This window comes from Oryza sativa, chromosome 2, assembly GCF_034140825.1.
Source record: "Oryza sativa Japonica Group chromosome 2, ASM3414082v1".
NCBI classification, from domain to species: Eukaryota; Viridiplantae; Streptophyta; class Magnoliopsida; order Poales; family Poaceae; genus Oryza; species Oryza sativa.
Genome location: NC_089036.1, coordinates 317829 through 328369, shown reverse-complemented (window position 1 = coordinate 328369; position 10541 = coordinate 317829). Strand labels below are relative to the sequence as shown.

Sequence of the window (10541 nt, the reverse complement as noted above, 5' to 3'; positions counted from 1 at the left end):
GCTTCCAAAGCTCGCTGCCGTCGATCCTCAGCCTCCTTCGCGGTCCGCTCACGCTCCTGCTGCTCATGCCGTAACCGTTCTTGTTCTTGTGCTTGATGCTCCTCTTCCAGTCGGCGGCGTTCAGTCTCGCGACGCGCTTCGGTCTCCCGGGCTTGGCGTTGCTCCTCCGTCTCGTTATTGGCCATGAAGACGCCAAAATAGAGAGGGGTGTAGTTGTCATCTAGGCTTCCGTCGAAGTCGTCGAGATCCGGGTCGTGGTAGCGAGAGCTAAACTCGTCGTACTCCACGATGTCGGTGGGGCGCGAGTCGACGGTAGGAGAGCTGTAGTCGCCATCTAGCTGATCCGTCGAAACCGTGCCGAGTGGTTGGAGGATGACGCCAACTTCCCTGAAGCTAGGCGAAATCGGTGTTGAAGCCGACTTCCGCCTAGGCCTACGGGAAAGAGACGCTGTCGTGATGGAGACGGCCGCCAAATCGTCGGGGAGCTTCATCAGGATCGGTGGGTAAGCCCCATCATCTTGATCTGGTGACGTTGGTGAAGATGCGATCTCGCCCGAGTGGTTTGAAGCCGACTCGGTCGAGATGGTCTTGAAGTAACTTTCAGCCGCGTTTGGGAGTCCAAACGGGGCCGAAATCTGGTTCTCTCCCGACTGGTCCGACTCCGAGTCAAGGAGAGAGATCTTGCCGAAGTTGTTGGTGACGAAGTCGAGGCTGCCGAACCGAAACGTCTGCCCGGGTGGGAAGACGAGGTCGTCGATGCCGGAGATGGAACCCATTGCACTGATCGGCGAAAAGCTTGACGCAACCCCTACCTGGCGCGCCAACTGTCGAAACTAGATTTCGGCAATAATAAAAGGGGGTGGCTATCAAGCTGGAAAAGTGTATGGGTTTGGAGACAAAGGATTTATACAGGTTCAGGCCTTCTTATAAAAGAAGTAATACCCTACTCCTGTCCGGGGATGAATCCGCCGAGTGTATTATTGATTGTATGATTTGGGGAAAAACAACATATGCCCCTAGAGGCACCCGGACCCCCCTTATATATGGGGAGGAGTCCGTGTTACAAAAGACAATCTATATCCCTAACGGAATATGCAGATACATATAAAATACAGTCGTGACCGACTAAGTCTCAGGGTATTTCCTTGATGCACAAGTTGAGAAACAAACCCAAGATACACATAAGATATTCTATCTATATTCGGTATCCTATATTCAGCCCAAATATCATCGCCGTGTAGATATGGGATATCCATAATCTCCACAATAACATAACATGCAATGATTGCAGAAAACAACAAGGAACACCAACGTCTCGATTTTCAGGGCACATGCAGTCGTGTTGTGACCTGGAGGGCAAGAAATCGACCAAGAACAATGTCTTTCGGCTCAATATCCTTCAACGCAACCCCTACTGCCAGTCTGTAGTTGCTCAAAATCAGCTCCAGAAATTGCACTGAATTTTGAGCTGACAAGAGTGTTGCCCCAGCTGTTAAGAGGGCCACCAGGAAATTTTGGGCTGTGGCCACATTAGTCGCTGCAGATCAGCTTTAGAAACAGAGCTGCTAGCTTGCAGAGATGGAATAGCCCTGGCCCTCCAATGGACTCTGCTGCCCATCGTCGTTGAATCCGATTGCCAAGAAGCAATCCAGCTGATCAAGTCAGTGAATAAGGTATTGTCTGCTGATGCGTGCGTAGTCAACGAGGTGATTGAACTTATTTTTCGCAAAAAGACCAGCCCCGGTACTGTAGGACTGTAGCAAAAATCCGACGTGGCACGTCCCAGCGTCCGCCCCTTCTTCCCCCCTTAATCTTCCCCGATGGCTGGAACAAGGGTGATTGCACTTAATAAAGTGCACAGGACTCAGAATAGCATTAATCATTTCTTAGCAAATAAAGGCCGAAGTGAATCCTTAACTTACTTCTGGCCGGATGACTCTTGTATTGCTATCTCACATTTGCTTTGTGAGAACTCCTATTCTGAGTAATATATCCTTGTTTCCCCGCAAAAAAAAAAAGTTATAACAAAACCTATACGGACCTACCTAGTTGAACCGCCTGAATCAAAGGTGAACCAACTGTTGTAAATAACTAGAGATATGCAGGTTGCAATGTCATTTTCAGATGGCATGAAAAACGACTTTGTTATACAAGTCAAAGTGTGAGTTTGTTATACTCACAACTCACGACGGCATGTAGCTCCTTTCAAAAATTAAAATCAAAAGTGTGATGTATTTGTAGAAGAGACAACAACTACTTTGGAGAGTTGAGAGATTTCAGTTTCTGCTCTCTTTGGTTGAGGTCTGGGCCTTTGTGCTGCTCTGTAAAATTCAGGCTTGTAATCTTATCTTAAGGAAAAAGTACACCGAAAGAACAAGCTGCAACCCTGCACTTCGGCCCATGCTCTTAATTGTGTTACATGGGCCCATTTATTGGATAAAATCTGTCACTTCACCTAAGCTGCAAGAATACAGCCCACGATGCATCACAGCCATGTAAGAGTCTAATGGGCCGAGAAGCAAATGATCCAAGCAACCCGGGACCAAACTAGGCCCGATCTAACTACTTGGGCCATGAATTCAGCCATGAGGGTCTTAAAACGGGCCGTAATTTCTGGAATAAATCGTGGAAGCCCATGAGGGGAGCGGGAGGGCAAACTCGTAAATCCGGTGAACTAAAACCCTACACCAACTAGTATATATAGCCTCTCCAACCCTCGCTCTCCCACTCTTGTCATCTCGGCGGCGGCGCGGCGCGGAGCAGAGGAGGACGAAGCAGCAGGCGGCGGCGGCAGAGCACGGCGACCTAGCCCGACCTCGCAACCATGGTGAGCCCCCTACCCCCTCTCCTCCGTCCTATGCTTCTCCCCCCCGCGCGCTCTCTCGCGTCTGCGGATCTGGCTGATCTGTGGCATCCTTCTCGTTCGTAGCTTCGGTGGGATTAGTTCCATTCCCCGCTCTCCCTGAGTGGGAGTTCGTGTGCGGCGCGTGGCCTGCTAGGATGTAGTAGCTTAGTAGTCGGCTTGGTTATTTTGCTCTTGGTCCATGAGATTTCTTTGTGATGTGTAGGATTCGTATGTTGAGTAGATAGCTTTGTACCACGCTACAGCCTGTTAGGATTTAAACGCATGTTATGTTGAATTTGTACTCGCTGGCTGGCTTCAGATTGTGGATCAGTTCCTAGTGGTTATGTTTCAGCGTTGCGCGAGAATGAACAGCTATGCACAATGTTGGGCTTCTAGTAGTAGAGTCTAGGATTGGACATTGCATCCTTGGCTGTCGCCCATTTGTGGGATCTTAGACAGCTCGTTATTTTCAGTATGCTTTGTATAATTGTACTGTCAATGCTAGTTTGAGGGTTTAGCTCGTGCTGTTTGCTGCGTTATTGTTCCTCTACATTTCTGTTACGTGCCAAGGTTCAACTTGTATATCTGCCTGGCTTCAAGGATTATAGGTTCTGGTGTCTAGATTCCTTTTTTGTTAAGAATTAACAAAGATTACTTAGAAACCATGCCGCACCATTGCCATGAGCGATGTTAGGGCTGTTCATAACCTTGTGATTTCATTGTGTCATTGTATTCATGTCGTGCTACTCTGCAGTTATGTTGTTATTTGTGCTGATCATTTCCTTTTCCCTTACCGTAATACCAGGCAAGGGGTTTGAAGAAGCATCTGAAGAGGCTCAATGCGCCCAAGCATTGGATGCTCGACAAGCTTGGTGGAGCTTTTGTAAGTTTGTCATTCTTGTTTACACTTAACTACACATGCTTGAAGCTTATCTTTTTTTTTTCTGTTACCTGATAGCTTATATTTCTAATTACCTTTTACCATAGGCCCCCAAGCCATCTTCTGGTCCTCACAAGTCCAGGGAGTGCCTGCCTCTGATCCTCATTATCAGGAACAGGCTCAAGTATGCTCTGACATACCGTGAGGTTATTTCTATCCTCATGCAGCGCCATGTCTTGGTTGATGGCAAGGTCAGGACTGACAAGACCTACCCAGCTGGTTTCATGGGTATGCTCAATCGTTATTGCAATCAATATATGCTTCAGTGTATGATGTAAAAACACTTGGTGCTTTGTGCTAAACATATTCTTTTTTGGCAGATGTCATTTCCATCCCCAAGACTGGTGAGAACTACAGGCTTCTGTACGACACCAAGGGACGTTTCCGCCTTCAGTCTGTCAAGGATGAGGATGCTAAGGTTAGGACATATTAATTTTTGGTACTGTTCTTGCTGAACACACTCTTGTTATATGAAGGTATTCTGTTTGAAATAATGAAATTTATGTTGTGCTGAGAAAGATATTTTGCTTTGATTGAACTGTTATTGAGAATTGCTTCTTTAGTTTACCTCTAGAGAAGAACTGATTGTAGCATTGTGCATTCCGTTACTTTTGAGTGTATTAATTCAAGTTAGAATGCTGGCTGATTCTAATTTTTCTGTGCACAGTTCAAGCTTTGCAAGGTTCGGTCTGTGCAGTTTGGCCAGAAGGGAATCCCCTACCTGAACACCTATGATGGTCGCACCATCCGCTACCCTGACCCGATCATCAAGGCAAACGACACAATCAAGATCGATCTGGAGACCAACAAGATTGTCGACTTCATCAAGTTTGATGTTGGCAATGTTGTCATGGTGACTGGAGGAAGGAACACAGGCCGTGTTGGTGTGATCAAGAACAGGGAGAAGCATAAAGGCAGCTTCGAGACCATCCACGTTGAGGATGCCCTGGGCCACCAATTCGCCACCCGTCTGGGCAATGTGTTCACCATTGGCAAGGGCAACAAGCCTTGGGTGAGCCTGCCCAAGGGCAAGGGCATCAAGCTCAGCATCATCGAGGAGCAAAGGAAGCGGGATGCTGCCGCCCAGGCTGCTGCCAACGCTTAAAATCTGCTGCTGCGTCTGCCTGGAGTTTTGCTATAGCGAGTTGTTTGCAAGGATATAGAACTATCTGCCCCAGACTATCCTTTTTTGAGCTCTTTTGCCTAATGTTATGTTGATCAATTCGCGAACTCATGTTTGCTGCTAGCTGTAATGCGACTGTTTACCTTATTTAAGGCGCCTTTTAAGAACCTCCAAACCAAATTGTCTTTGCCTGTTGCTGAGATGGTATGGTTTTGAGCATTCAGCCTATGGCCTTTTTGTTCATAGTCGCGTTGCTTCTGTTCTGTTTGCCCGTTGCATCATTGTTCTGTTAGTCTCTATTCGAAGCTCGTATACTCGAGCTTAATTACTGGGTGTCAGTTGTTCGCCATTGAGGATGGATGGAGTAGCATGCTGTTTGTCTCCGTGAAGTCATGGTACCATCTCTAGCGATTCTGCATCGTGTCTAGGGGTGCAAGTGGGGCGGGCTTTTTTTGCGGCCCGCAGTCCCGCCCCCACAAAAATGCCCGCGAATTGCAAAATTTTTTGGCCCATTAGGGCACGATTGCACTAGACGGGGAGACGTCGCTGGGCAGCGAGACGGCAACGCAGCCGCCGCTACTCTCGTCACCGACGCCGACTTACTCGTCGCCCATCCATCCAGCAGCGAACGCCGTCCATCGCTGCGATGCTGCCCATGCTGCCGCCTCCAGCTCTAAGGGCTCCATCGGCGTGGGAGCAGGCAACTACTTCGAGCTCCATTGGCAGATCTGCCATGGAAGAGAGTTGCAGTTCCAATTGGCCGGCCACACCTTGTGCAGCAGCGACGACGGCCGGTCAGTTCTTTTTCCTCCTTCTTCTTCGGTTCGTGTTCAAGATTTGTTTGATGTGCCACTCTACTCCTGCGATTTGTTTGATGTGTGCAATCAAATATGCTGTGTATTGACCGATCAATTTATACTTCAGCGCAGGGAATCGAATTTAAACCATACTACGAAGAGTGAGATTGAGAATTTTCTAATCATGATATTACACAAAGTTGAGCAATGTCGATCTGTGTTAGGATTGTAGCTGTTTGATGTAGTTTTCAAGAAAGATTGTAGCTGTTTGATGTTGTTAATCACTTGACATGTCATTTAGCAATATTAGTGCTTGTGGCTCTGCTGAATCTATGAGTTCTCTTGCATGTTCTTGAGCTAGTAGCTTTCAATCTGTTTCCTATTCACTGCTCTCTTGTTTTTTTTTTGTTTTTGCAATTTTGTATTTTCTTCCCTCTCTTGGTAGGTTTCCCTCTCTTGTTCCTAGTTTGATTTGGGACAGGGAGTACTCATGTGCTTGTGTAAATATTTTCACGTGAAATAATCCAGTCTTGTTGCTGGTTGACGAACCTAATTAAACGAATGTCTGCACATTGCGGGCTGTCCTACGACGCCCGTCGGGCTGAACCTAATTAATCGTGCCCAATCCATCGTGCTGTAGTAGTAGTTTCTATTTGAATATTTGTTTTTTTAAGTCGTTAAGGACTCTGCTGTAGCAGTAGTTTCTATTTGAGACTCATAAAATTGTTTTTTATTACTAATAATCCGTTTTGACATATAGTAAAGTCCAGCTCCAATCGAATAAAAAACGAGTTGGAGAGGAAACCAGAAACAGAACTCTCATACTAGAAGAGCTATATAGATAGGTAGGAGAGTCTGAGATCCAAGGGCCAAGGGGGGAGAGAGAGTTATCGTCGTCCTGAATGCCATCTGCCATGTCCTCCGTGGCCGTGCAACGCGAGCAGCGGTGGCAAAACCTAGCCCTAGCCCCAGCCCTGCCCATGAGTAAGCCTCAACTCCCTTTGCCTCCCAGCCCTGTCTCTGGTTCGTCTCACCTGGATCAGTTCTTGTTCGCTAATCGGTTCATGTTGACTAATGTTAGATGGATACCGAATTATAATTTGCACAACATTCAACTGTTGCTGCTTTGCTAGGTTAGGTCACCGATTCAGCTCCTTTTAACCCCATAATATCTGCATTTATTCGTTGAAAAATTCTTGATCTTTTTATCCCAATAAACCATTGGTCGGTAGCCCCCTACGTTGTTTGTCTCTCTCTCTCTCTCTAATGTGTTCTTGTCAGTCTGATGGGCTATTATAATTATAATCGTGCTGGTTCAGCTGCAGATAAATCGAATTGTACAGTGGGTAGCACTAATAACTCCCCCTCTGAACAAGTTGGCCATGGCGATTCACTGATTTATTCACTCCCGTACCTTCCTGAGGTATGCTAACAGCACTGTAAAATTCTGACGCAAGCTTAGATTGTAAGCTTTAACTGCTTTAATCATCCTAATTCACCCCACTGCGCTAGTTGATTATTATTTATAGTCACAAAATATATATGCAATCGAACATTGTCCTAAACTCCTAGTGAATTATTATTTATGGTCATTGTTCAAAGGCTGGCAATATCTTCATTGCGTTCTTATTATCCGTATGCATTCCATTCTTTTCTCACTAGTCCTCCAGGCCAGAGCCTGAGCATATCTACTGATAATGAGACATGACTGTTGATTCTTTCATGGTACTCCTGATAAAAATATATAGTATAATCATACACCCTAGGATCTCTCACTTGTGGGCTGTCTATTTGACTGATGTTACTAGCCTTTGCAGATGAACCATTATTGTAGCAGCTGTGTCTAAGTCTTTCAGGAAGCAGTAATATAATATAACGCTTGTTCTTAAACATATTGAAACGGCTTTCATCTTTTCCCATCAGTATGTCTTTAAACACATCTTTAACCACAGAATATGTCAAAATATTGTCAGCTACCTCTGTATCGCTGCACTTACCATACATTTAGGACTATTTCTAGCTCTCTTAGAAGGCCCAGCCTAATAAGATGCGTAGTTGCTTTGTTTTTTTTTTTTTTAATGTTGGGCAATGGCCATAAGGCGTGGCATGCATCAGTAGTTGCATTTTCCTCTTAAGTCCAACAACTGTAACATGTGCTCCCTCCTGATATAAGCAATTGGGAGCCATGCCTAAGTATGAATGATTTCATTATAAGTTTGAGCAGGCCTAATCATGTCAATCATGCATATTCATTTAAGACGAATATGAAAAATATCCAGTTTTGATTACTTACATAGGCATATGATGCTTTACTGCAGTGATGATACTGAAATGTTGCTGTATCCAAGTTCTTACAAGCATTAATTGACATATTCAGTCTATAAAAATAGTGATCCCTATTTCTTTTGGCTTCACTATTCATGCTAGGCATTGATGTTTTTATTTTGCTACCTAAATCCATACGAAATGACAGGTTGAACTGCTTTCATGATGTCCTTTTATATGGTTTTTTCAATATGTTATATTTTTCATTGCATTTAGCAAGGTTTATGTCTATCTTACAATAAACATGTCAAGACTTCTAGTTTCACGAGATTCTGCTTACACCCTGTGCTGAAGTTACAAATTTATGTTTCTTTGCTATACTGATCTATTTATAATATGCTATTGCACAATAAACTAATCATCGATGTGCATTTTGGTTGAACAAATGCACATAAACTTATATCATGGACTACAATCAATTGCACCATCCTGCACCTTGTGCAATCATATAGAGAGCAACCTGGGGCAGAGATACTCCATGTGGTTCTCCTGTTCTTTTTTTTTCTCTTGTTGTAATTCCATTTGGCCTTAATTTGAGATTTTATCCCATGCTTATGGATGCAGGACATCTGGCGTCACATACATTCCTTAATGCCGATGAGTGCTGCTGCTCGTGCTGCTTGCCTTTCTCATTCCTTTCTGAATTCCTGGAGATTTCATCCCAACCTCAGCTTGAATTTCAAAACACTTTGCCCGAGGACATCTAGGGGAAATTTCAAGTGCAAAATTGACAGCATTCTGAGAAACCACTTGGGCACTGCGAAGATATTGAAGCTTAATGTAGCTGATGAGGACAGTACATATCCTTACATTGATAGATGGCTTGAGGTTGCTGTTACACCAGGGATTGAAGAGCTCACTCTTACGCTACATAAAAAGTACATCTTTGCATGCTCACTTTTATCTGATGGTGTTCGAGACTCAATTCGATGTCTTCAGCTTACCTTCTGTGCCTTCCATCCCATGGCTGAACTTGGCCCCTTGAGAAGCCTAACAAAACTGCATCTGTGTGGTGTGCATATTACAGGTGACGAGTTAGAGTCCCTTCTTTTGAACTCCCTTGTTTTGGAGCAGTTGAGACTTAATGTATGCAACAAGATAAGTTTCCTGAAGATACCGTGTGTGCTGCAGCATCTCAGCTGCCTGAGTGTTATGGCATGCCGCAGGATGCAAGTGATTGTGTGTGAAGCTCCGAATTTGTCCAGTATTTCCCTTAGTGGAGGGATCAAGTTCTCACTTGGAGAAACACTGACAATGAAGGTCTTGTCCATGATCCGACCGAATGTCGTGTGCTATGCTCGTGCTCAGCTTCCATCCATTATGCCAAATCTTGAGAGTATGGTATTAAGTTCAGACTCTGAGGTATGTTCTAAGATTTTATGTGCTGCATAGTAGCTATAGATGACAGTAGAAATAATCTGCACGTGACAATGTATTTCTTGTGCAGGCAGTCAATATACCAATGCTGCCTACCAAATTCCTCTGCCTCAAGCACCTGACCATTCAGATTGCGCGAGGGACCTTTTCCCCATCCTATGATTATTTCTTTCTGGTTTCTTTCCTTCACGCGTCTCCTTCCTTGGAGACTTTATACTTGGATGTAAGGGCCACCCTGTTCAACATCCTGCATATATATATCTGCTGGGCCATTGATTCATATTCTTTAATTGTTCACCTCCAGGTTTTTCAGGAAGATATGAGGCATGAATCGATTGTTGAAGATTCTTCCGCACATTTGAGGCAGCTGCCCGAGCTCAGCCATGAATGCCTGAAGAGTGTGGAGATCATAGGGTTCAACTCCGCGAAGAGCTTGGTTGAGCTAACATGTTGCATTGTCAAAGCCGCTGCCTCACTTGAGCGTCTTGTGTTGGACACACTTAGAGGTGGTGATAGGTGTTCTGGGGAAAGTAATGGGAAGATTTGCTGGCCTGTTAGCAACGCTGTGCTCAAGGAATCCGCAAGAGCTGCCATTGCTGTACGAAGGTACATCGAGGATAAAGTTGCACCTACAACAACTCTGACTCTTGTGGGGACTTGCACACGCTGTCATTCCCTTGCCTTTGGATGATCCCTATGCTGCTGGAAGGTGGAAGATGTCATAACTTATCTTAGTTGTGATATGTATTTCAATAAATGATAGTATATGTTAGTCATAAGATCTTTGTAGTTTCATCTTTAACTATCCCTTATTATTTTCTTAAGACTATGCGATAAGCTATCTGAAATGCACAATGTTGTCGCTTTAATCAAATTATAGATAAACCATGCTTTGTTTCTTGGATTATTTGGACCTGTTCGTTTGCTGAGGAATTGAAAACTGAGTTTTCAGTTTAAGTTTCCAGCTCCCAGTTGGGAGTCATGTCGTCGTTGGTGCGTTCTTAAATCGCAAGTGGGAACTGCTTTTACTATATACTCCGTATGTCATGGTTGCAGTGCAATGTTTTCTTGCTTAGTTTTATGTGCATAAAATTTATATAGGGCCAAGACGCATCTTCATATATACATTTGAGA

The 10541-nt window shown here is 44.6% G+C and overlaps 2 protein-coding genes across 4 annotated transcripts; both read left to right on the top strand.

Annotated features, from left to right (window-relative positions):
• The first annotated feature begins 2726 nt into the window (after positions 1-2726).
• On the top strand, positions 2727-5294 carry LOC4328016 (40S ribosomal protein S4-like). Its single transcript, NM_001406417.1, has 5 exons — positions 2727-2827; positions 3651-3728; positions 3833-4013; positions 4106-4203; positions 4453-5294. Exons 1-5 carry the CDS (start codon positions 2825-2827, stop codon positions 4888-4890), a joined length of 798 nt encoding a protein of 265 aa, NP_001393346.1. The 5' UTR covers positions 2727-2824; the 3' UTR covers positions 4891-5294.
• A 97-nt stretch (positions 5295-5391) lies between these two features.
• On the top strand, positions 5392-10314 carry LOC4328015 (uncharacterized). 3 transcript variants are annotated; one of them, NM_001406418.1, is made up of 5 exons: positions 5392-5702; positions 7031-7128; positions 8595-9392; positions 9478-9630; positions 9712-10313. In NM_001406418.1, exons 1-5 carry the CDS (start codon positions 5555-5557, stop codon positions 10096-10098), a joined length of 1584 nt encoding a protein of 527 aa, NP_001393347.1. In that variant the 5' UTR covers positions 5392-5554; the 3' UTR covers positions 10099-10313. The 3 variants fall into 3 exon arrangements, with proteins under 3 accessions (NP_001393347.1, XP_015625829.1, XP_066163072.1); XM_015770343.3 differs by having other exon boundaries at positions 5415-5702; positions 7025-7128; positions 9712-10314; XM_066306975.1 differs by lacking the exon at positions 5392-5702 and adding an exon at positions 6504-6689 and having other exon boundaries at positions 7025-7128; positions 9712-10314.
• The last annotated feature ends 227 nt before the right edge of the window (positions 10315-10541 follow it).